The sequence below is a fragment of the Apis laboriosa genome, unplaced genomic scaffold (genome assembly GCF_014066325.1).
Source record: "Apis laboriosa isolate Shangri-la unplaced genomic scaffold, ASM1406632v1 scaffold23_cov150, whole genome shotgun sequence".
NCBI lineage: Eukaryota > Metazoa > Arthropoda > Insecta > Hymenoptera > Apidae > Apis > Apis laboriosa.
In genome coordinates this window covers 4,227,996-4,255,292 of record NW_025222452.1, presented here as the reverse complement: position 1 = coordinate 4,255,292, position 27,297 = coordinate 4,227,996, and the positions used below count along the sequence as shown (strand labels likewise).

Here is a 27,297-nt window from a genome sequence, read left to right as displayed (position 1 = left end):
GAATAAGTTTCAAAGAATTCCAGAGCTGGTAACGATTTCCAATTATTTAGAAAGTAAGTTCGATCGAGTTCGTCGAACTCCATCCAACTCCTTCTCTGCGTTTGATGCACGACGAGACAAAATTTCATCGTTCCTTTTCTCTTCTTGTCCAGGATATTATAAGCTTCTTGATTCTTATCCCTCCCTCGGATCCCAGAAACCAACCTTGAATTTTTAATTCCCCGTGGCCGAACGTACGTACACCTTCCCCTTAATATTTTACAACCCTGCATCCGCTTATGAAAGCAATTTCTATGTATACATGTAAATTAACCGACACTCGATGGAAACGTTTATTAAACCGAAGAGAGGGGAAGGAAGAGAAGGGAATTTCGCTATAAAAAGAAACTTTGTCACGAGTTCGAACGGGGGTGAGATTATTTCGGGAAAGAGGGGAGTGGTGGCGAAGTTTTCCACGGGGAAAATCGATAAGTCGGGGGGGAGGTGGAGGGTCGAAAGGATCGAGTCGCAATCGTCATTAAGATTAAATTTAATTAAGAAACGATCGAGGGAAACGCGTCTCTTTTATCCCCCGATAAAATCAATGGAATCGATACCGAGCCGCATTCGATATTAACCCGCGATAAATCTGAATTCGATGAATTCCAAGCCGAATATCGTGCGATTATTCCATTACTCGTCGTCGAGCTTATCGATTGTAAGGAACGTGAGGCTTTGTGAATTTTCTTTAACGAGGTTTGCCTCGAAACGGATCGTCAACGGATCGTTTTCCTTCAACCTTCAACGTTATTTTATTTCCTCATCTTAACAAGTCTTTGCACGCCTTGCGTCCGGCCTGTGTCCGACCTGTTCCACTTACCACGATGATGGAAATTTAATTCTTGAGCAATCGCTCAGAATAAGACTAAGACAAAGTAAGACTATATTTTTTAGATTGGAAATTTTAGATCGAAACAGAGATTGCAACGTGTGTCCAACGAGGGAGGAGATAAAAACGAGGGGATGGAATTTTGGGTATTGAAAAAGAAGCGGAGGAATATTCAAATTTCGGATATTAAATCTCGAGGTTCATAAATCTCGTGGAAATTATCGGTTCCTTCTCTCGAGGGCGTTCCACGGATTTCCCGGTGATATAAATATTCACGTTCCATCCCTTTAATTGTGGAGTACACGCGAGAAAGTTGCGGATTTATTAGAAGATTGGCGAAAGATGCAAGCTTGCGTATACTGCAATATTCGCGTAGGCAAGCGAAAGGATGGGAGCAAGAGATTCAGTTTCATTTATCAAATTTCATTTCTCTGTGCGGCTCGTGTTTAAATAGAATTTTCGTTCGGGAAGCTTGATAAAAGCAACGGGCTATTCGCAGGAGCGGAGAACAATAATGGTAACGATATTCGCGGTTAATCGAGAACCGACGTGTTTAATCGAAACTTGGATACGTTGTATATACGTTACACATATATATACCCTGTTAGCGTGTTGCTAGTAGTTGGAAAATGAAAATGAAAAGGAACGTATCCTCCGACCGCGATTCCATAATCCGTGGTAATGATATTTAACGTAGATTGTTTGCGGCCAGTTGCCAACCAGTTTGATGGCCGAGTATTAAAATTAAAACAGATTCCCCCGTTCTTTTTTGCTATTTTCGCTACCCTTTCGCTCTAAAAATTTAACTCGGCAATATTCGTGTAATATCTCATTGAAAAAGAAAAAAGAAAAAAGGAAAAAAATACGAGACGAGTGAATTCAAAGATCTCATCTCAAATCAATAATGGTAATTGTGATCGTTCGATCGTCGAGGATTTCGAGGAAATCGATGAATATTTATGAACGAAAATCGTTGCTCACTTCGTTAATTGCGCATTATTAGGATCGTGTGTGAAAAACATGACAGGGAGTCGAAACTAGTTTCACGGAGGGGGGGGGGGGGAGGTGGTAGGAGGGAATGATGTATCGGGGGAAAAGTTGAAATTACATGGAAACTATTTCCCCGGCGGGTCTATCTCCTCTCTCTCCCCCTCTCCTCCCCCTCTCTGTCTCTCTCTGTGTATCGGAGGAAAAACGATTTTCGTTGAAAGTGATTCAACGGAGGGGGCGCAAAAAAGTGGAGATCGGCGGCCTCGTGTATTGGCTCGAAACAGATAGGACAGGATCCAATAAACTCGTGGAAGCGTCGGGGCGCAATCAACGATGCAAATGGCCGGCCGGCCCGCATAAAGAAAGCCGCATACGAAAGGAGGGCAAAGTGTTTTTTTTTTTTTTTTTTTTCCGTACCCTTTTTCGCCTCGTCACGCGCGCCCTTGCATCTGGAGAGATTTTTGATCTTTCTTCTCTGGAAACGAGAAGAGAGGCGGGAGTGTGATCGAGTGAGATTAGCTAGTGGGTGTGGTTCTTCCGTAGGATGGACGAGCACGTTCTTCGATTAATCGTTCGTTCCGTAGGAATATTCTGGAAAGGATTTTAAACCCGTCTATTCCGGTCGATAAGGATGGGATCGATAATTTCTACTTACCGCTTCTACTTGCATTCGGCCTAGCGACAAAGTAACGGGAAGAAATCGAGTTACGAAAGAAGGAAGGAAGGAAGGAAGGAAGGAAAGAAGGAAGGAAAAATTGGCACAAAGGGAATAGGTAACGATACCGTTGCCACTCGTTGCAATCAACATGGGTAAATAGGGAAGCGGGCAAAAGGGTTGGGTACAATGACCCGCAGGACGCGTACGTGCGGGCTGCCTGCGCGAAATGCAAAGTTAAAATATGCAGGGAACGTACGTGAGCCGGAATCTCGTTACTCCATTATCGCCGGATTACTGCGCCTCCAGCTCGTCCCAGACGCGCAGTAATCCGGTCGCGGCTCGCGCCACGGCAACGCGTGTTAACGAAGTAACACGGCCTCAAAGTAACCGCGCACCTGGACCCCTCTACGACTCTCCGCTCTCTCGCCTCGCCTCCTCCATATTCCGCCAATTCCCCTGCCCCGCTCGCCACGCGTTTAACCTTTAAAACCTCGTTCCTACGCGCCTCATCTCCGACTCAGTTGCCCGCTCGGAGTTTCAATTAACTCTGAGCCCACTGTCAGCCTTCCGATAAGTTTGCGTTAAGATCGTATAAATTATTCTTGGGGAACGTTAAAAATAGTCCCAAGTTTCGAGGCTTTAGGGAAAAGTCCGGGGAGAATGGAATTATTCTTTACTTTTTTTCTTCTCTTTTCTTTTCTTTCTTTTCTTTTTCATCGGAGAGCAAGCGTTTAATCGCACAAGAATAGAACCTCGCTCATCGTTCCAATCCTCCTTTATTTTGGCAATTTAGATTTACGAAGTGAGAAAATACATCTCTCGATTCTTGCATCTTCGTGCATCTTCGACACTGTTTCTTGGAGATTCCATCCTAGCTCAATTTCGCTATAAAATACAAAAGTTAAATGCAATGTTATAACGTGACGATAGAATACAAAGATTAGATTCACTTTAATTCACTTTAGTTTATTAATTTCTCATCGTAAATCCTCGTTCTCATCACGCTTCTATCGTACGATACACGTCTGACGGCGTCACGATGATATATTCGTTATAAATCCGTTGTAAAAAAGGGAACGTATGCCCCGTCACTTTTCCGCTGTGTGCATCGTCGAGTCGCCAGAGGCGCGATAACGATATCGAGAAACACATCGAAACAACACGCTTGAGCTCGTAATGTCGTGGTGGGGATGTTGACGCGGAATTACATCTCCCTCCTCCTCACTCCTTTCTCCTTCCTCCTTGGAATTTACCGGGCGTCGCCCTATCCAATGCGCGACGCAACGTCGAGTTTATGATTCATAGGTGGCGCGATGAGTCGAGGCACGCGACAACCTCTTCCTCCTCCTCCTCCTCCACCCTTCCCCTCTGAATAGCGTCCTGCCCGTACTTATCGCGCGTACACGGTAATACGTTTAACGTAAGGCGAGCGTATACGAGGCGGGATACGTTCGAATTAAAAGGAAATTGAACTGTTCAACGGGACTATGAAATCTCTGACTCGTAATGCTCGTAAGTCAACGGGTAAAGTTCCGCCCCGCGAGTGCAAATTAACCGAGGTTACGATTTCATACGCGATGCGCCATATCCATCGTGTGTATACTCTCTGCCGTTCTCTTCCCCCACTCCTCTCCTCGTTTGTTTCCTCCTCCTTCGTTAGCCGATTAACGCTCTGTTTCGTATTTAACGGGGAGATTTATCCGCTCCTCTTCCGAAGTGGAACAAAAATTGAAACGTTTTCCATGGAAATTTCATTCCCGATTCCCGGGATCCAATTTACGGGAAAATGAAATTTTTTGGATTAGCCCGATAAACTGGTTTGAAATTTGGAAAGAATAGAAAAGTGATTCTCCCGAATCGAATAACGGAATGATGATTCGATATTTATCGAACAATTATTGCCCCTTTTGGAAATCTTGATCCGTATAAAGAATTGATACATTCGATAAATATGGAAATAAATTTCAATTTTCGTTTAATAAAAAACGAAACTCGTTGAATTATTTATTTTCCTATATTCATACATATATACATTGTTTATCAACGACGCGTGATATTCGATTTTTCCTTCCAAAAAAGAGAAAAAGAAAAAACAAAACTCGATCCCAATTCTCTCCTCCTCAACTTCAAAAGGATAAAATCCATTTCTATACACCGTACAAATGTCGCGTGTCGCGTGTATAAATTAAAAAAAAGAGTAATAAGAGCGTGGAAATAAAATCGGTCGCAGAATACTGACATTCCCGGAGACGAGACGACATATCGCCTTTCATCTTCGCGCCACGAGCGCGCAAACCTCCCCGAAGACGATCCCCGCTCACGCCAGATGATCCCGAGACGTGGAACAACCCTCGAAACAAATCCTCCACCCACCACACCCCAGGTACTCCCCGAAATGGAATTATCTTCTTTGTCGAGATTTCTATAGCGAGCCCTTGTTCGCCCCCGTCGTGTATCATTGCTGCTCGCTCCCCTCTCCCCTCAGCCGCACTTTCGTCACCCTTCCCCTTCGTCGACGTCGACGTCGATGTCGAGTACTCGACATCCAGGCTCGCGTTTATAACGGCCCGGCTGGGCGGGCGACCCAAAATGTGCCAAGTGCACGTGGCCCTGTTAGGATTTCGAGGCTGCACCCCTTGCACGGAAACCGCCCACTCGATGCCGAGCAAACGCGCCTCTCCATGCGCTTTTCCCGCATAAACACGCGCGTCTCGTCGCTTCCTCGCTAATTGAAATGTCGGTGGAGGAGGAGGAGGAGGGGGAGGAGGTAGAGGTAGCGCGTTGATTGCTAATTGGCGTGTTTCGGTTTCCAAGTGGCGGGGATGTGACGATGTTGTCGTCGTAGGCGGTCAAAGTTGAGCGCGCGGTTGCAGATAGAAATTACTAGGAAGGGAGAGAGTTTGATCCCCTTTGAGCAATCTTGGATTTCGAGAGTGTCGCTCGATTTCGCCTCGAAGTTTCGAAAGATGTTTCCTTAAACTTTAATATCGCGCGGTTAGGAAGGAGGAGGAGGAATTAATGCGTTATTCGCGAATTTTTGGGGGATAGAATTTTGGAAGGTTTGAAAATTTCCCCTACGTATTTCCTTCGTGGTGGACGAAAGACAAAGCCGTGGAACCGTTATTGGTCACGGATCGCCGACCGTTGCCGCGAAATCCACATAATCTTTTTTACTCGGCTCGGCTCCAACCCCAATCGCGTGCACCCGGCTCGTTTATCTTGTTTCGACTCCAGCTCCCCGCTATTCCCGTGTTTCAACAAAGGCTTCCTACGCTCCTACCCTCATCCTATTAACCTTCTCTCGAGCTATCACGAACAATTCCGTGAAGAAAGACTTTTAAGATTCTAATTTGTAAGACTTTATCCATATCGCTTTCTTTCTTTATTTCCTCTTTCTCTCTTTCCATACATTTATTATATTTATATATGTTTGACGTCGATAGGAGAAAAATATCGAGGAAACAGACGTGCAAAATTATTGTTGTTATTGTATTGCGACTTGTTGTTCGATAAACCGGATAAGTTGGACAAGCATTTTGGGATATTTTGGTTATTTTGCGATTCAATCGGGCGAACGAAATTATGCGAATCGGTGATATTTCCATAAAACGGGGGTCGCAATAGAAATTTCTCCATCGAATATATTTTCAAATTTGCCGACGACCATCATCTTTTCTCCGGATAGGATAAGAAACGTGTCCTGAAACACATTGAATAGGAGGGGAGGGGAAATTACACGTTCAATTATATCTTTTCGATTAGTTAACGTTTAATTGTCTTTTTAGATATACATATATATAATTCTCTTAGAAAAAATATCAGAATCGTCGATATACACTTTCGATCTTGTGATCCAAGATTCGCCGTCGAAAGATTTATTTCCTTCGATAATTCCAGCGTTGGGGAGGTCTACGTGCTCGCTGACGTGGTTCATTGGGATTTACGAACATTGTTCCCCACGAAGGCGAACGGAAACGTACGTGTTGCGATCCACCAGTCAGTGGAACCGTTCCCTATCCTATCGAGGGAAGCCCTCGATCACGATCTCTTATCCTTTCTCGTGCCCGCTTTTTAAACGTATTAAAGAGGGATTCCGTATCTCCCATATCGAATATTAATGTTTTTAGTGATTTATGAACCCACCCTCCTTTGTTCGCCTTTCCATTACGGTTCTATCGACTGGAAGGATTCGTCGTTGCTTACCCGCCTTTTTCTCTTTCTCTTTTTCTTTTTAGAAAGATAACGGATTGTTTACGAGTAACTTACTCGGCAAATTATTATTCTTATTATCCTTTAAAAATGTCTTTCTTCCTTCCCTTCTTCTTTTTTTTTTTTTTTTTATTTCTATTTCATTTTTCGAGAATTCACCGTATATTTAAACTTTAAACGCGCTTTCGTAAAGATCCGGGATCAAATTTAATATACTTTTTTTTTCTTTTCTCTCGAACTTTCAATTTTTCCGTGATAAACGGTTCAGTTTTTAATAACCGTAGGATATCTGCTTTTCGTGGCAAAAGAAGCGAGGCAAAGAAGAAAAAGGGAGGGAGAGAGAGAGAGAAAAAAAGAAGCAAGAAAGAAAGACGGATCTTAATTAAAACTGAAGTTAAACACTGTTAATAATCTGTTGAAATTAGTAGTACGAGTTACGAGCTGGCAATTAGCGATATACCCCCGTGTAAACGAAAGAAAAATACGCTCCCCCGGATAATCCTTTAATAGGAACGATAACTCTCGACCCTCGTCCTGAGAGAGAGATCGCTATCGACGAAAATTTATGTACTGCGCTTCTTTCGTCGGAATTCCTCCTTCTTGCCAAGTTCTTCTCTTCTTTTCTTCGAGGCGTCTTTCGAAAGGAAAAGAAAAAAAAAAAAAAAAAAACAATGCCGACGCGAGAGGAGAAAAGCGCGTGGACGTCTCGTTGATCTCGCGATCTCTCATCGATCTCTCACCAAGATTCGATTTTAATTGGCCGGAATGGGATCTTTCTCTGCTCGAAGGAGGAGGAGGAGGGGGAGGACAAAAACGGGCCGCGGAATATCGCGTCGTACCACTGAAACTTATATCGATCCGCCGACCGTGCCCGTGGAGCGTTTCCAGTAGCGTATCAAGCTTGGCGGCGCAAAATTCAACTTCGATTTACGAAAATTTTCAGGATCACGAATTGTATTCTCCAATTTTTCCATTGGGATTCGAAAGATGGTGAACACGCAAGGTAAATTCCTGTTAAAGGAGAGGGATTTTGAGAATGATTTTTTGAGAGAATGTTTAAAGAAGAAGGAGTCTTTTTCTTCGACATTGAGTTTTGAAATATACATAACCAGTCCTGAAACTGGAACATTTTAATATTTTTCCTAATTATAGTAATTATTGTAAACAGAATTCGCTGTTAGCTTTGATAACTTATTACGAATACTTTTAAAATTATGCACTGAGATGCATCAAAGAGGACAATCAGAAGACGTCTGAGATCAAACCTGCGTTCCAGGTTTCGCGTCCAAGAGTTGAGTTCGCTCGATAGCTCGAATACTCGAATTTCGAAAGAGCGGATGCATCCACCACGAACCAAGTCCCAATTTTACTTTTTCCTCGTCCCCAAAAAAAGGGGGGGGGGGAGATGGAAAAGCGGCAATTAGAGACGGTCCTTTCTTATTTCTAATCCTGGAGGAGGAGGAGGAGGCGGAGGAGGATCGAGCTCGGCGGGGCGTGGATTAACTCGTGGAATTAGTTTAACGACTTAAAGTAGTCCCGAGTTTCGGCCGCCTCTTCCCTCGAATCTCGCGTCTCCCGGCCAATTCTCTTAGATAATCCGTACAGATAATGGAGACGAGTCGTTCTCGGTGTCTGTGACGCGATTGAAACGCGAGGATAAACTCCTCGAATCTCTCCCGTGAGTTCCACCCTGTTTCGAACGACCAGAGGAACACGCGAAGAGGGATGCAAAGGAACGGATCCAGTGACAAATCCAGGGACGCATCGACATCGGCAGGGATCGACCGACGAAAATTGAACGTCCTCCACCAAACGATGACGGAGGACAATGAATCCTTCCGTATCTTTTCTCGTGATTCGCGTTTCATCATCCCCCATGGATGGGCGAAAAATTTAAATATAATAGTTACTTCGATAATTTATCCTTTCTCGAAACATAATAATAATAATAATAATAATAATAATAATAATAATTCGCAGATAAAATGGCGGAGATTTACAGAGAAAAATTGCGGATCAATTAAAATAATTACGAATAAATTATTATTATTTTAATAACAGTAATCATTCAAAGTAATTGTTGACAGTGAAAAGAATAAATAAAAATGTACGGCTTTATCTGAACGAATATATTTAATTATATGTGTATTATCGAAGAGAAACAAACAGATACCAACTATGAAACAGTGATGTTGCTGGCAACATTCAATAATAAAAAAAAAAACACATATAAAATTTCAATGAACTTTAAATTCTATAACAGTAATTTTATTTTTCTATCATTTTATATCAACGCTCAACAATCTGGCTCAAGAATCGAGAAGATAGAAAAAAAAAAAAAAAAAAAGATCGATCGAGAGAAACACTAGCTCTTTCGGGTTAATAGTTTCGACGTAGCTCCCATCCAAAGGTACCTTTCTCGTCCCCGTTGCAAGCTTCGTTAATTACTTACTCCCTGCCGTCGAATCGTGGTCGGTAAGCGAAACGAGTTCCTCCCGAGTCTTCGAGGAACAAAGGTCCGGGCTTGGTGGATTCGAAGCAGGAGACGCGGTGCGTTTAGAACGTCAGCCTTTCGTGGCTCGCTCGCCGCGGAATTATAATCGACCGGCGGACGCATTGTTCTCCCCCCTCTCTGGGTGGGGGGGGGGGAGAGGGGAAGCCTCGGGTCGCATCGACTTCCGCTCGGTCTCCGAGCAATTTTGCACGGTTAATCCCCCTCCTCCCCCCTCACGAATTAGCCGGCGGCCCGCTGCTAATTCTCGGTGTATCGAGCCGTGCTTATGCGAATTAGATAGCCCTCCCTATACAGGGATTCACCTCCCTATATAATCCACCGAGCGTAACCCTCGTGGACACGCGCGCACCCTCGATCGAATCCCTCCTCGCTGGATTTATGAAACGATCGTCGTCGTATCTCACGAGAGAAGGGGAGGGGGAGAGGGTCGAAGATGCGGTTTCACGCGCGGATATCATGGAGCCTGGCAACTATTTATTGCCAATGACGGAGCGCCTCCGCCTTGTTGCGCGCTACCTCCTGGAGGAATTATTACCACCACGCTTGCAATTAGTGGTAATGATATCGAAGTGGCCTCCTGTGTCCTGTGATAATAATCTCCACCCCTGCCGTCTCGATGGGGAACGACTATCACGATCGTTCGATGATTTCGATGATCAAGAATTCAAGAAGTTTCCTTAAGGGATGGAGCAAGAAGTTACGTCGTTGAAGAAAGAATGGAAGGAAAGAAGAAAAGAAAGGGAATATGTTTATGTATATAAATGTGTATATATATATATATAAAACTCGAGAATGAGTCGTGGTTTCGAAAGATCCTTCAACTAGAGGAGAGTAGGTTCTCTAGGTAACCTGATTACAAGGATGAAGGAAAGTTTATCCGATGCTGGAGTTTCGTAGCAAACAAAGCCCCCGCGACGATCAAGGGGTCCCGGTTTAATGCTAAACGCTGCAAATCCGCTTGCACGTGTCTTCAAAGCGGATTACAACCGGAATCAAGAGCGCGAAACTATTCTGCGGTGTTTCTATTCTCGACTGCGCCGATGACGTTTGCCGTTTTTGGTAATCGGTCGAAAGTGACGAAGCTGCCATTCCCGACTTTCATCTTTCCCCGTCGCGATAATAATCCGTCGTGATCATCTCCGCTTTCCTAATATTATTCCTCGCCACCACTTTGTTGCCGCTCCTTTCAATACTTTCTTCGCTCGTCCTTAATATTTAGGACAATAATGTTGTGAAACGTTGTTGGCCAAAAGTAGCAGTAAGTAAAAGAGTAAGAGTGTATTTAATAAAGAAAATAGGAATAAAGTGTGTTGTACAGATCGTGGAAAGAAAATCAGCGATTCTCGATTCACGCATAAATATATTATCAAGATAATGAAGTGAACATTTGGACATCGATGAACTGAAATTTATCGTTTCGTAATAATATTTATTTCACTTTTACGCACGATGTAATAACATTCTCCAAGCGTCACTTTCTTTTTTCCTTTTACGGAATAAATACAAAAGATTACTTGGTAACAAGAGATAATTTTACAGGCCTATTTTCGTAAGTCTTGCCGTTAATATTTCATTTACGATAAAAAGCCGCACCTTTGTTTCGGGAGGGGAGGGGGTTGCACGTGCGCAACCCCAATTCCCAGCAGCGTTTATTCATCCTCGAGGCTATCCGCTCGAAATCACCTCGCACCTGCCGCCTCGCCTCATATTAGAGATTCAAACGCGATTCTCCGCGCGATTTTTCAATATCATACCACGACTCTGCACCATAGAATCCAATTCGTTGCAATGTTCATCGAATCGTCCACGAGAGATCTTTCAGGCTCGTGTATAATAATATTCGTATTGTTGGAGAAGAATCGAAGGAAAAAAAGAAAGAGAAAACGGAATTGAAAAATCGAATCGAATTACGAAGCGACGATTATCGAGAAAATGAGGATTGAAGGAGGGGAGAGGAGGGTAGGGTAATCGACGAAGGGGCTAATATAATATAAGGTTGGAGGGGGGTGGAAAATAGCGCAACAAGTCGTGCAATTGCAAGCAACGACAGCAGCACCCGCGCGTATTGTACCCGTTATCCCGCCGAGTTTATTCCTCCACAGTTGTGTGTTTCCTCCTATGTGTGTGTGTGCGTGTGTGTAGCGCTCCGCGCGCATTTCCACCTTTCATTGTTTATCGCCGAGGATTTTCTTATCTCTTATCTCCGATACCCGCTGAAACTTTGCCTCCCCTCTCCATCCAGTATCCTCTGAATGTTCGAATCGAAGTTTATTCTTAACGAGAACAAAAACAGAAAAGGAAAGAGAAAACAGGAGAAGGAGAAGAAGGAGGAGGAGGAGGAAAGAGAAGAGAAATATTTTTTTCACGAGTAGTTTCGTCGTAACGAGATCGATTGGATAAGGATGAAACGATAGGTAGGTAGGTAGATAGGTAGGTAGGAAAGGAAACGTGGTTGTGCGTGATTAATTAATGAAAGGGGCGCGCGAATTTCATATTGGAAGGGGGGAGGGGGCCCTAACGAGGGCGGGTAAAAAGGGGACATAAATCAGGATGGACATTAATTTTGTTTTCAGCGCCGATGGCAACTACGAGGTGACCATTATGACCAAGGCAATTTTGCACCATACGGGGAAGGTCGTGTGGAAACCGCCTGCCATCTATAAATCATTTTGCGAGATCGACGTGGAGTACTTCCCCTTTGACGAGCAGACTTGCTTCATGAAGTTTGGTTCGTGGACTTACGACGGGTACACGGTGAGCAATAATAATAATAATAATAGTAATAGTAATAATAATAATAATGATAATAATAATAACAATAATAATAATAATAATAATAATAATAAGATTCTCTCGACTCGACATTCTCGTTTTTACCATTGATCGATCGATCGTTCCGTAACAAAAACGAAAAACATCGTATCCAACGATGGGGAAAATTTAATAAGTCGAAGTTACGAATAAAGTTACTTGGACAATTTATTGTTGGAAATATAATGATAATAATAATCGGATATAATTGTAACGGCCGAGGTTGTACGGAAAAACGGATCGAATAAATGTTGTTCGTGAGCATTTTAACGAGCAATTACTTAAAGTAACTTTATTCCAGATTTTTAACTTAGTTACGTTCTCAATTGTGAGTTAATTGATCCAACTCTCCGCACGATATCCGCACACTCTTTTATTAATCCTTAAAATTTTCGAAATTATTTCTCGATCGAGTTTTCATATTTTCATGTATATACACCCTTGATACGCTCTTTCCTTTTATTTCCTCTCGTCCCCTTCCTTTCCATTTTCGAGATTTTTACCCGTCACGGTCAACTGTGACAAAAATCGTGTCCCATCTCTGGAGACGTAACTGGAGATTTTTCTCCTTCTGCCCCCCCTCCATCGAAAGCATTCCACAAACGTTGGGCGTTGTTATCGAAGCTTGGATGGTGGCCGTCGTCGCGTAAAACTTTATGCTAAATAAAACCACGGGATTCCGCGGGATCAATGGAAAGCCAGTGGCTGGAAAACTAGTAAAAAATTCCATAACAGCCAGTTGGCCGGGGGGAGGGGGTAATTTGGCAGGATGTCGCCGCGGTTTTACGCGGCCATTCGATCGGCCAATTTCTTGGGGAATATCGTTTTTGGGAAATCGATATGGAATTTCGTTCGTTCGATAAAAAAATTGGATTTCAATCCAGTGTATTTCTTGAAGTGTATTTCTTTCCGGCGAATCGAAGGATGGAAGTAAGATGGAAAAAAGAAAAGAAAAAGGAAGCAAGAAAGAAGCAGGATTACGCTTCCTAGAAAAAACATTTCCCGTCGAAAATATAGTACAGCGTTGCGTGCGAGTAAAAAGAATGTGCAAAAATCGAGGAACGAGAGATTGGTTTAAAGGTAATCCATTTGGAATAACATGGGCGTTCTCGGGATTTATTTGCAGATGATGATACGGGAATGGGATAGAAATGCGGGGAAATTGTTAAGATGTTCTTCCCTTCTAAGGAAGGGAAGATTGGAAAAGTAAAGAAATGTAAGACCTGTCGGTCGGACATGGGGGATTGGCTCGGTGAACCGCGTTACAATGCAAGATATTCGAACAGGAAGAAACGCATCAACGGAACGTCGACCGAGCTCTCTTTTCGGAACTCGACTACTTTCCCGTGTTATACATTCGCTTCCATCTCGTATCCGATTTATTACATTTACATATATTTCAATCCACGTATGCATTTTCCATCTCCTTTTTCTCTAAAGCGGTTTCATCGATAAATCCAAAAATATTATCGTTTATAATCTCTCGTCGAGGAGAAAGAGGAAGAGGTTGAAAATATCGAGAGAGATCCGATTAATTCGATCACAATCGAAAAACGAACCGATTGGTTTCGAATGGCAATTTGGCAAGAGTTTCAAATTTCTTTCAGAATTTTCGAAGAGCACCCGTTAAAGGCACGATCGTGTTTCTTATCCAGCTCCTCTTACGATTCAACGAGCTATTCCTTGAGAAAATCGATCGAGTTGTAAATCCTAATCAAGAAACTTTCCAAGCTTCGATTTCGTTTCGATAAATTAATTTCCCAAGTCTTGAGGGAAATTTTCAGAGAAAACACTCGTGTTAATCATCGTCCACTTAATTCGATCGAGGCATATCAAGTCGGGCATCCGGAAGCGGCAATCAAACCCAGCGTTTCCGTTCCAAATTCCATCGATACGAATTCATCGCGTGGAATATAAATGAGGCGGAAGGGTGATGGAATTCCGGGCAAGAGTTGGCCGTTGCCAAGAAAACGTTGCCCTCGAAACGTTTCATGTCGCGTCTAAACTATTTATTAGAAGTCGGAAGTTGTGCGCTGACAGTTTCCCCTTTGCTACTTTCTTTCTTTCTTTCTTTCTTTCTTTCTTTCTTTCTTTCTTTCTTTCTTTCGAGCCCACCACCGCCAATCCTTGCTCTGAAACGGTTCGAACTCGGCTCCCCGTGTTTCGTGTTGCATATAACGAATAATTCATGCCGGTGCAGAATCTTCGATGAATTTCTTAGCCAACGGCTCGGTGGTCGCCGTTCTTTCTCCGAACGCGAGCTGGAAATTGGAATTCCACGTTGTTCTACGCGTCGAAAACGCGTCAGAGAGCAGGCACAAAATTTCACTAGGGGAATGAAGTTGAATAATTTAAAATTGGGGAGATAGATTTTTAATTGGAAAGACTCGTACGGCTCGTTGGGTAATCGGGATCAAACTCGTATAAAAGTAGATATAGAATTATTTGTGAAAACATTGGGTTTATTTTACGTTTTTCCACTTTCTGCTCACTACTACCCAACTTTAAAATAAAAACTTTCCAGTATCCTCGAGGATCTTGGAGGAAGTTGTCTCTACCTCTTCGTGGCTTCTTTCGAAGTTTCTTTCTCGTTCTTCAGGTTAGCTTCGAAGTCGCCGCGTTAATTTCTCATCGTTTCTCGATATCGTTATAAATAACATTCCCTATCCCAAACTCGTGTCCAATAATGGAAAAGCGTTGGAAAACGCGAGATCTTCCAATGGACTCGAGAATTCATTTCTCTTTTATTTTAACATTCGTTTTAAGGGAAGAAAGAGAAGCGCGAAGAATCGACGTTTTCTAGGTCTTCCTTCAAAATCGATCTTAAGAATCGTCCAGATAATCAAATTTTCCAGTTTGACGCGAGATTTGTCGATCCAAAGTGAGCAATTTTATGCTTAATAATTGGAAAGGAGATAAATTAGAAAACAAATTTTCGTTATTATCCATTTGAGCATCTCGATCTATCCTTACGAATATTTCTGTCCTAGCATCTTTGTGCCTCCCAGTTTCAAAATTGACAAAGTTATTTCTCTACGTTACTCCCGCGCAACAAATAAATATCATCTTTCGAAAGTAAAAGAAGAAACTTTGGGAATTAAAATGGATGAAAAGAAATTCTTCCGGGTGAAATAATACATGGAGAGAAAGTGGAAGGAACGAGAGTAGAGAAGGCGTTGAAAAGGAAAATCTGGTATAATTGATCGGCTGCACTTAGCGGCTTTCAGCTTCGAAACATCCTCTCAGTGTCTTAAACATCTCCGGCAGCCTAAAACGGGGGTTTAGGCTTTCTACCCGCGAGAAATATTTCACGCCCCTATATAGACGTGTCTAATCTCTCGACACTGGAGCCAGGCATCGGGAAAACGTCACGATTCATCGACCCTGCTCCTCGCCGGTCTTCTCCCCTCTCGCCACCGGTGATGAAACTTTTCCTCCCTCCCCCGTCCGGTTGACGGATGCGTGCCTTTACACATTTTTTCCTCCCTCTCTCGAATTCCATCCCCCTCGATCGATATACGAAGCGATCCTCTGCAAACGCTCGGATGTCTATCGATTCTCGTTTGATCACCAAAGCGAAGCTACATCGATTGTTGGAAATATATACTTTATAAATTCGCTGATTAAACTAACGGGAAGAGGAGGAGGTGAAAGGCGATAATCGATATTCCAAAACAGATTTCTAATAATTCGCATCAAGAGATCGATTTGTTATTCCTCAGCGCGAATATTCTCAAAAAATTTGAGGAAAGGAAGGAGTGGAAAGGAAGAGTAATTTCGCGATAGGGGTGGATCGAAATCGTTCCCCTCATCCTCCTGTGGAGGCACCATCCGTTGACCTTCTCCCGTGGATGGACAGATTTATCCACCGTCCCAACAAATCCAGCTGTTGGTGGATTTGAACAACCATCGCGGGAATAAATCCCGCGTCCTGAACGATAAAACCGTTCCACGGCGGAATATCCATTCCGTTCCATCCCCCTCGACCACTTCCAACCGTGGACCACTCGAGCATTTCTCCCATTTCGATCCACCTCCGCTCTCCTCCGCTCTCGATCGCGTAATCCGTTTTGACAACGGCCAGAAGCGAAGAAATATGGGGCGCGCGTGTTCCATGCTTTTTCCCGGAACGACACTGTCGCTCGAATTTGATAACGAGATGACGAGGAAACGTTCCGCGAAACGATGGAGTGGCGATGAAGCGTTTCGAGAGGCGAATGGGGATATTAAAACATGGTTAATTAATAAATAAAATATTTTTATATAAACATACGAATATATATATAATATATATAATATCTTCATAAATGATAAAATTCGCACGTATTGTAAGAATGAAGAGAGGGGAGGGATGGAAATATCCTAGCAGGAAAAAAATTTTGGTTATAATTAGGGAACGTTGGTTGATAAACCCGTGGAGAGGCGTGGAAATATAGTCGGTATATCGAAAAACAAAACACGTACGCTCATAAACACCGACGATAAGTGTATTACCCTTCTATTTCTGCCGCGGCGCAAATACTCGGGGAGTAGACCGAAGCTATCGATCCGTTCTATATATATATGTATATATAAATATATATACACGTAACGAGCAAACAAGGTTCGACATTCGACGAAATACGGCCGTTGACAAAATTGCAGGAATGGGAGGCTTTAAGGATTCGCCTGTTAGGCGTGCAATAAAAATTCCGCTCGACTCAACTTCAACCCCTTCCACGATGGTAATTATCAGAGGAATACGATAGGATAGGATTCCTTTTTTCGAGGCATAAACTTATAACGCGACTCGGCGTCGATTCGCTCGAAGGAAAAGTAGGGAAGGATTCGATCTACTTCGAGCGCGTCGTTTCTCTTCGCCAAGGGTTTCGAATCGCGAGGCTCAACAAGTCGTCGTCGAAGTCGACCGTCTGGATGGATATAACCGTCGAACAATCTCGCGTTTTCTCTTCCTCCCCTCCCCCGCTCAATTAGGGCTCGATCGATGGATCGAATAGACACAGTAGTTTGCGCGACTATTCAACCCTTGCCGTGTAAATACGCCCGATACTCGGCGAGGAGGGATCGATATCGCTCAGACGGATGATTAACAGATATAATATTCGAATGTACGGAATGTATTCCTCCTCCACCTTCCTTATATTAATCAAGGAGTGCTCCTATCCAACTATCGTTTCGAAGATATTGAGATATTGCTATTAATTATGAGTTTCGACGAGAGTTGAAACGAAGAATACGCGTCAAACGAGAGATAAACCACTTTGAAGTCTCGTGAGAGGAGAAATATGTGTGAGAGATGTTGCGTCAGTCTCTAGAGAAGCAGTTTTGAAAGGAGAGTGCGGTTTAACGCGCGGCGATCTTCTCGGCGAAGCTGTCGAAAGATCCGAGAAAAGTGCAGAGGGGGTGGAGGAGGGATCGAGGAGAGGTCTAGCCAGGGGGGTAGAAGTTCGATGGAAGAGAGATTTGGCTCCGTTCGCCAGGGGAGTTTATCCCCATTCCCGGATACGACGGGAGCGGAGTGAAATCCACCTTAGCCCGCGCCCATTAGGGGTATCCAATTTCTTTCGTTCGCTATCATCGACTTTTCTTCTCCGGCTGATCCTTTCTCCTCCTCCTTTCTCTCTCTCTCTCTCTCTCCAAACAATCGGATCTCGAAACGGAGGGGAAAATATAAAATCGGATGAAAATATCGGGTGGATTTTCATTCTCGATCCGAAAGTTCGTAAACGGGCCTCGGAATGGTCGCTTTATTTTTGGCCGAGGCGTACCTCGTTTCCCAGTTAGGACGGCGCATTCTAAGGCGAGATGCACCCTTATTATTCATCACACTCCTTCTTCTCCTCTCTTCTCGTCCCCGTTCCACTCTTAGTCACGTACACCAGAGGAAATCTATATATGTGTATGTACACGTTACTCTCTTTCTTTCCCGAAGCATCTCAATTAATTGGAGATATTTCGAATGAACGAGGGGATTATTTAATTGGCGCGTTTCCGGACGAATTAGGGAGAAAGTTGGGAAGACACATACGTAGTGTAATCGTTTTGTTGGTTTTGTTGCGCAGGTCGACTTGCGACACCTTGCCCAGACCGAAGACTCGAACCAAATCGAGGTCGGGATCGACCTGACCGACTACTACATTTCCGTCGAGTGGGACATCATAAAAGTGCCTGCCGTGAGGAACGAGGCGTTCTACATATGCTGCGAGGAGCCCTACCCCGATATCGTGTTCAATATCACCCTACGCCGCAAGACCCTCTTCTACACGGTGAACCTGATCATACCGTGCGTGGGCATATCTTTTCTCTCGGTGCTGGTGTTCTACCTGCCGAGCGACAGCGGGGAGAAGGTCTCGCTCTCGATCTCGATCCTGCTGTCGTTGACGGTGTTCTTCCTACTGCTCGCCGAGATAATACCGCCCACGTCGTTAACGGTGCCGTTGCTCGGCAAGTACCTACTGTTCACCATGGTGCTGGTCACCCTTTCCGTGGTGGTGACGATAGCCGTGTTGAACGTGAACTTTCGATCGCCCGTCACCCACCGTATGTCGAGGTGGGTGAGGGTGGTGTTCATACAAGTGTTGCCGCGGTTCCTTCTCATCGAGAGGCCGAAGAAGGACGAGGAGGAGGAGGAGGAGGAGGACGAGGTGGTGGTGGTGGGGAGGAACGGGGCCGGGGTTGGCGCGATGAACGCCAACGGGGAGGCGGTCGGCGAGGAGGACGACGACGACGACGACGGGGACGACGACGACGACGACGACGACGTGGAGGCGGCCAACGGGAAACCGGCCGAGGGCATGCTCACCGATGTGTTCCATGTACAAGAGACTGACAAGTACGACGCGTACTACGGCAACAGGTTCAGCGGGGAGTACGAGATACCTGCCCACGGTCTGCCACCGTCGGCGACCAGATACGACCTTGGCGCGGTGGCCACCGTGGGCACGACCGTAGCGCCCTGCTTCGAGGAGCCCCTACCCTCGCTCCCACTGCCGGGGGCTGACGACGACCTCTTCGGCCCGGCCAGCCCCGCATACGTTCACGAGGACGTCAGCCCCACATTCGAGAAGCCGTTGGTTCGCGAGATCGAGAAGACCATCGACGACGCCAGGTTTATCGCTCAGCACGCCAAGAACAAGGACAAGTTCGAGAGCGTGAGTATATTATGTGTATATACAAACACGATCGAACGTATTCTCTTATTTCTTATTCCGAGATCCGAGGAAACGACTCGAGGCTCTCCTTTCTCCATCTTAAATTAAAATATCGCCTATCGGGATAGGAAATCTTTTTTCGATTCTGTCAATTACGTTCAAACACATATACGATATATTCTCGTCTATCTTTTGAGAATAATCATCGAAAATAATAAGCGATTGGCCGATATAGGAATGTAATACATAATCGCAACGAGGATATTCACGATATTCCACGATAGAGGATTGACCTGTGAGGCGGCTAGTATCCGCATTAATTTTGACACGGGTATTCGTCCTGAGCCAAACGTGGGCTTGCGTCGGGTATCCTGTAACGTAACGCGTCACGAGTTACGCTCTGTCGCGGATCGATCGCGTTTCGCACGATCGAACGTTTATCATACCGTTGAACCATCGTTTCCGATCGCTTTCTGCCGTCGAAATCGTTGGAATTCGAACGGGCCATTCGAACAATATTTTCATTGGAATTTTGTAATTTCCTTTGTAACGTCCTTAAAAAAAAAAAATGAATCAAGCTACTCTAATCAAGATTTTCGAAGGAGAAGCCGAAAAAGAACGATAACAAAAATCGACAATTTTCACTTGGATGCAAAAATCTTGAAGGGACCCACGCTCTCATCCGACCAAGAGTACTCGCGATAAGCTTCTCGCTCGCGATCGTTTCGCATCAATCTTCCCAGCCAACACTTGCTCCGCCTTCTTCGTGTTGCATATCCTTGGCAACCTGTTAAACTTCTCGACGCGTGGTGAGGGAAAACTTGTTATCGTGGGAGACGCGTGACTCGCCAGGCGCCGTGGTTGGCGAAATAAAAAAAGAAAGGAGAAGATTGTTGAGGTAATGCAATAATAATCCTTAGAGGTGTACTTTAAAGAAAACGTTCTGACAAAAATCGGACAACTTGCTCCAGTTGAACACAAGTCCTCTGACTCGAGATAGAATATATAACGTATCATTATATCATTTTGTACGAGAAAGTAGAAAGTACAGGAAAGGAACAGGGATCGATGAAATTTCGAGAAAAAAAAAAGAAAGAAAGAAAGAAAGAAAGAGAAAAAGAAATGATAAACGCGTAGCGAGGAGGAAAGTTTCGGTGGGAAAGTTCCTTTGCTGGGCGGATGTAAAACTTGGGAAATTGATTCTGACGTTGACGGCGGTCCCAGCGCGTCCCGAAGTTGAGACGTTTGTCCGGGGCCGGCCGTAAATTCGAACGAATTTATGCTCCCCTATTTCATATTTGCGCGGCACACTTTTCTGGATCCATCGTGGTATCGAGTTTATTCGCGTCCCTTGGGGGAGCGATGACTTCTCCTTTCCAAGGAGATCTCAAATCTCCGCCATTTCTTCCCCCGAATTTCATCGTGGAGCCAAACCAGAGACTTCCCTCTCTCCTCTCGCTTGGAAAAAGCAACGAAAAACGATCGACTCGTGAACCCCGTTCGCGTTGTCTGTCGCGACACCGTGAAACAAGTTCGTACAAGTTCGAGTTCGAGCTTGCCTCGTTCCCAACAGGGCGAGAATGGAAGATGGAATTTTGAACCATCTGTGAGGTGATATGGTTTCAGCTACGTGGTTCACCAATCGAAATATACGTCTCGAATAACGACGGATTCGTCGGTGTCGTGACGAGAACTTGGAAAATATAATCAAAATACGATACTATATTTTTCGATGTAACGTTGTGTACAGGGTTTAAACGATCGAACTGTGCGTTCCGTGAGTAAAAATAAAAAAGGAATGTTAATATCACGTTACATTGAAAAAAGGATTACGTTTCGAACATCTTAGGGATTTATATATCACTCTCGATCAAATTTCATCTTTATCTTGTTATTATTAATCCTTCGTATTCGATTCTTGCCGCGAGTGAACGATACACAATATTCTTTCACTGTTTCCCACATAAAAATAAAAATCTCGGGGGGCCAATCGACTCGCTGTTGACTTTTAGTGTCACATTTTTATTGCAACTTTTTTTACAAAAAAGCGGATTTATATATATAGTTTGATCGTTTGGTTCGGGGACACCCTGTATATGCGACGTTACGTTTCGATTTCTTTAATAGAAATATAAATGTGATATATTTATCTTCATTAGAGAAGAGTACCATTCGTTATGGAAATTATCACCGATTTGGCAATGGCAACGTATTATTTTCGATTATTTTTAGAACATTCCTTCGAAAAACTGGGAAAAATTATACCATACCTATCATTAGATGATAAATTTCGAAAGGAGTTAAGGATGCCAGAATATCTCCCCGATAATTTCTCCCGGTAATAAATAGGAAAAAATAGGAAATGGGAAAATTTCCAAAAAAAAAGGGGGCGAATCCACGATACTTTCCACATATTTTTCCGAATTCCCATGTCGTATCGAGGAGCGGTTTGCCGCATAGTTATCTCGAACGATCTTCTCGTATCTCGAGCGGAATCGGGATCTGGACGGAGCCAAAGGCGGGCCGTGGCCAAATTCGATATATCGAGCCCTCGAGTCCCGGAGATGCCTTGATTTCCGCGCGCTGGCCGCATCAACCGGGGCGACTTCCGCTTGCTTGGGAGGAGTCAACCCCCGGCGGGGGCTGACGGGGTGTGGGGCAGGGGTGCTCGAGGATGCGGAAAGTCGCGCGGCGGCGGCGTTCATAAATTATCGAACGCGAGCTGTCCGCCGTTGGAACGCACTGCGGCGAAGTTCCGCTCCGTGCCAAATGTGGCCCGCGTGAACCAAGCGTGGACGCGAGAACGCGCGCGACTGTGCCACTTCCTGCCCTGCGAATTGTTTCGCGCTTTCGGATTTCCATTTTCCGCGAGTCGTACCACGAGTCGATTTTAAAAGTGGAGAATTATTATTAACAGTTTGTTTGAAAAAAATGAAACGAAAGTATTATCGTTATTAGTTGGAAATTGGAAAACGGAAAGAATTTGGAAAGTGTCGAAGGTTAGGTTTAGATTAAAATTGGTTTCGCATAGATTCCGATTTCCTTCGCGCGTTCTAAGAATCTTAGATTGATTTGAAAATGGAGAATTATTATCGTTAATAATTTGTTTGGGAAAAAATAAAACGAAAGGTTTAGATTAAAATTAGTTTTGCAGAGATTTCCTTCGCGCGTTCTAAGAATCTCAGATCGATTTGAAAAGTGGAGAATTATTATCGTTAATAATTTGTTTGGGAAAAAATGAAACGAAAGGTTTAGATTAAAATTAGTTTCGCATAGATTTCCTTCATGCGTTCTAAAAATCTCAGATTGATTTGAAAAGTGAAGAATTATCGTTAATAATTTGTTTGGAAAACGAAAAGAATTTGGAAAGTATCAAAGGTGAGATTTAGATGAAAATTGGTTTTATATAGATTTCGATTTCCTTCGCGCGTTCTAAAAATCTCAAATCGATTTGAAAAGTGGAGAATTATTATCGTTAACAGTTTGTTTGGAAAAAATAAAACGAAAAGAATTTGGAAAGTATCGAAGATTTAGATTAAAATTAGTTTCGCATAGATTTCCTTCGTGCGTTCTAAGAATCTGAGATCGATTTGAAAAGTGGAGAATTATTATCGTTAACAGTTTGTTTGGAAAAAATAAAACGAAAGGAATTTGGAAAGTATCGAAGATTTAAATTAAAATTAGTTTCGCATAGATTTCTTTCTAAAAATCTCAGATTGATTTGAAAAGTGAAGAATTATCGTTAATAATTTGTTTGGAAAACGAAAAGAGTTTTGGAAAGTATCAAAGGTTAGATTTAGATTGAAATTGGTTTGTTTTTTGAGAAAAAGAAAAAAAAGAAAAACAAAGGAAAGAAATTTGAAACAAATTCGAAAAATATAGAGTCATTATTAATATTTGTTCGTTATTTTGTTCAGGTATATATAATACTTTTCGTATTGTATTCGGGGAAAAATAGGAAGGAAAATGTTAGATCGGGGGGAGGTTATAAGTTGTGAGAAAACTATGGAACTATATTATTCGTTATCGTGCAATATCTCAAGCGGCGCCGATATTCCTGACGCGTATTCGCTACTCGTGGAAAACTATAGAGAACGGTATCGATCGAGCCTCTGTTCCTCAATTTTCTTTATGGCACGTTCTTTCCCCGCTCTTCTTCTTCATTCCCCCACGCACGTTTTCTTTACTCTGTTATTCACAAACGAATTCCTCCTTTCGACGTTCCACTCCCATTAGATAACGTCAAGCGATATATACTTGATAAGATTTCCCTTGTTGTTGTTCCTTCGAGAACGATGAAATCGAAAATTGATACAGGATCGATTAATAACAGCGAACTACGTACTCGATAAATTCCATTTAATTTTTTCGAACGTAGCTAGAAACTTCACTCTCGATACTTCGCCCGAAACCGAATCGAAACCGATATACTCTAATAATAATTCAACAACCATCGCGATTCGATTCTCAAAGCTCCTTTTTTAATATCACTTTACGTATCTACGAACCGCTTTTCGAAAACGCTGAAAACTGCATTTTCGCGCGTCTGCAAAAAATCGGGCAAACGGTCGAAGAACTGACGCGGCGAAACGAGTGTTTCGAACGGATTTTATGGGTCGGCGGTCAAACACGTAACTTCCGGGGGAACAGGTGCGTGGCCTGTCGCGTCCACGCGGATTCGTTAAGCTCCGCCAATGTTCCCTCGTTTGTTCCCGAAAAAAAGAATCGCCGTTCCTTTAGCGCGACACGCCCTTTTCTCTCTCCTCGTGGATTCGTAAAAAAAAGGGGGGGGGGAGAAAAAAGAGAAAAGAGAAAAGGAAAAGAAGAAAGGAAAGAAAGAAAGGGAATAACTGAAAGAGGAGACGTGACGTCTTGTCGTCGTCGACCGACTGGAACGGCTGGAAACGAACGAAAAGGGCTTTGTGCGTCCATATTCTCGGGGGTGGTGAACCCTCTAGCCGCGTGACCCGTGTTAACCGCGCTTAATTCGGTTAATGTCCTTCCGCATGTGCTTTCTTTCCCGGGCAAATATTACACGATCCCTGTACATCATTCTCAAATCTGCACGGGAGTGAGAACTGCACTAAAGAAAGGTGCCAGATGAAAATAGCTTTGGGAATATCCTGTATATTGAACGAAAAAAAATCGGCTGAAGTATATTTCTTTAAAGTGAACTCTTCTATTCGCAAAAATCTAGAACTTTCGAATATTGCTTCCTATATCGTGTCTTTTCTTCTAGATGTCTTCGACGCTTACAAAAATCGCGTTTTAATTCGAGCAATATTGGGAAATTATACTAGATCGATACTTTCTTCCTATGTGCAATTAGACACAAGTTATCATTGCTTCACAATCGTGAAAGCAATTTAACGCCGATTTTCCTGATTCGAAAAATTGATCAGTGTTCAAATGTTCGACGATCTAAAGATTCTTTTTATTTTTTTCCTCTTTCAAATAGGAAACACGATACATCGATGGAAAAATGCGTAGGAAAATTTTCTAATCCATGAATCGGTGTCAAATCGGGCAATTGAATTTCGTCGTTCGCATTTCATAACAGTTTCGCTCTGTCGCAATAGGGTAAAAACCGAGGAGCGTTCGGGTGAAGGCGATGGTCTCGTGAACCTGAGTCTGGTTTTTGAATGTGAATGGCCAACGAGTAGGAGGGAGTAGGAGAGAGAAAATAGGGAATAGAAAGATATAGCGGAGATAGGGGCTTGGATACTGATCTCTGGATCCCCGGGAAAGGACATCGAGCGTCGACGAAATTGCCTCTTGGCACCCAGTCGCTCGCGAGAAATGGTAAAATAGTGGAGGGAAGTCAAGCTCGTGGGAAAAAAGTCGTGCAAGTCTGTGGTTCTGTGCACGGTTCGTTGCGTTGGAACACGATGCGACGCTGTAATTATAGGATGGAAGAGAGAGAGAGAGAGAGAGACGCGTTTCTTTCTTTCTCGACCTGCTAATGGACTCGTTAGCGAGACTGACTCTTGTGTGTTTGCAAGTTTACAATAAACAGCGAAAATTAAAATACAATACGTGGAGAGTTCAAAAGTTCGATCATCGTCGCGTTTTTCACGACGATTCAGAAATTCTCTTAACCCTTTCAACTCGATGGATTTGTCAATTTGAAAGTTCGAACATGATAAGGAAGGAGCGAAAAAGAATTGGTGGTATGACATATCATCTTCTGGTTCTTTCAATATCAAATAGGAAGGAGATGGAATTTTAGAGAAGAAGATATTGCGATTAAACAAATTTTTCAAGATCGCGTTTATTCCTTATTTCCTTTCTTCGTAGACTCGAGTCACTCGATCCATCGATCTATTTGCGAAGGATGTTGGAAGGGTATCGAATAAGGGTTGGTCTATCGAGACTAAAAGCATCGTATGCGTGGAACCAGTTGGAAAAGGAATTGAAAAGAGGCAGATATATATAGGCGTTTGAGGGGAAAGTGCGATAAAAGTATCGGGTGTCTGTTTTATCGTCCACTTCCTCCCTTGTCAAAAGGAATCGAAAGGAGTCGATACACCCCTTTAGACGAAGGATCGGTTGTCCCTTCCCTCTTCCCTCTCTCTCCCCTTTTATATATACGTCGCGTGTAAAAGATCTGTTCGATTGAAAGTTGGAAAGATAGGACTCGCCTTTTAGCTCCTTAGATACGGAAAGTTCCCTGAGATACCGGTGCTGTGTGCTGGATTTTTCCTTACACATTTTAAGAGATGATACGCGTGGAGGAAAAACTCGAGAGGAATGTTTCTCACTCCTCCCCGAACATAGGAGTCTGGAACGAAGGGGAGGAATGTTCAACCTCCACCTTGTAAAAGGGACTAACGGTCGGTCTCGTCGAACGAGATATTATATTTACGACGGTATCCGAACTCTCGTCCCTTCGCGATCTCTCAATTCCCCTAATAACTCAATCCCCTTTTCCAACCGATCTCACGGCGTGTACACGGTGTTGCGCACGATTCGTTGCGAAATAACGAGGGGTGTGACGATATCAATGACGACATCCGTCGTGAAGAATTCAACGAGCGAGAAGGACGTTTCGTGTATTTTTGGATTAAATACCGAAATGATAATTTAACGACGAATCAAGCTGACGCGAACCCGATATGAATTCTGTTTCCAGGTGGAGGAGGACTGGAAATACGTGGCGATGGTGCTCGACCGGATCTTCCTCTGGATATTCACGGTGGCCTGCGTGCTCGGCACGGTGTTGATCATTCTCCAGGCGCCGAGCCTCTACGACACCACGAAGCCGATCGACATCAAATATAGCAAGATCGCGAAGAAGAAGATGATGCTGATGAACATGGGTCCCGAGGAGGACTAGTCGACGATCCCGCGCGGCCCCGCGCCGCGTCCACAGCGGCAGCTGCTCCGCCGTCGTCGCAGTCGTCATCGCGACTATTTTTGCCGGCATCATCGTCGTCATCGCCGTCGCCGTCGTCGCCGTCGTCGTCGTCGTTGTCGTCGTCGTCGTCGTCGTCGTCGTTGTCGCCGTCGTCGTTGTCGTCGTTCTCGCCATCATCCTCGCCGCTGCCGCCGCCGCCGCCGCCGCCGCCGCTGTCACCATAATCGTGGTCGTTGTCGTGGCCGTTGTCGTACAACGGCCGCCGCCCATCATCCAAACTGCCGATTTTCGCGTCGACGCGCAACAGGACCCTCTCTCGATCGCTGCCGCCAGAGATGATCGGATCTTCACGGAGGAACACGGCCAGGAAACGATATTGTTACGCGAGGAGCGACAGGAGGATTCCACGAGGAGGTGGCGTCGATCTTTCCCTCTCCGAACTTGCGAGCACGGGGATCTTATCCTATGGATATATTCGATCCTGAGACTGTTTCGAGACTGGGAGACGTTGAGTGTTGAGTACTGAGAAGGGGAGGGAAGGCGAGAGAGAGAGAGAGAGAGAGAGAGAGAGAGAGAGAGAGAGAGAGAGAGAATGGCGTGGAGGAACGAGAGGAGAGGAGTAAGGAAGAGTAGAGTAGAGAGAGGAGTAGCGATGAGCGAATGAGAACGAAAGAGGTTAGCCGAGATTATTGAGAGAGAGAGAGAGACGAGAGGAGGAATTGGGGAGGGGAGGGTAAG

At 44.0% G+C, this 27,297-nt stretch overlaps 1 protein-coding gene across 1 annotated transcript in view; it reads left to right on the top strand.

Annotated features, from left to right (window-relative positions):
• LOC122713378 (acetylcholine receptor subunit alpha-like 1) overlaps window positions 1-27,069 on the top strand; it is a 107,528-nt gene extending 80,459 nt beyond the window's left edge. Inside the window, exons 5-7 of the mRNA XM_043933755.1 lie at window positions 11,814-11,994; window positions 18,114-19,202; window positions 26,335-27,069. Of these exons, the coding sequence (XP_043789690.1) occupies window positions 11,814-11,994; window positions 18,114-19,202; window positions 26,335-26,538 (1,474 nt within the window). The 3' untranslated portion in view covers window positions 26,539-27,069. The remainder of the gene's footprint in view (window positions 1-11,813; window positions 11,995-18,113; window positions 19,203-26,334) is intronic.
• Window positions 27,070-27,297: the final 228 nt, after the last annotated feature.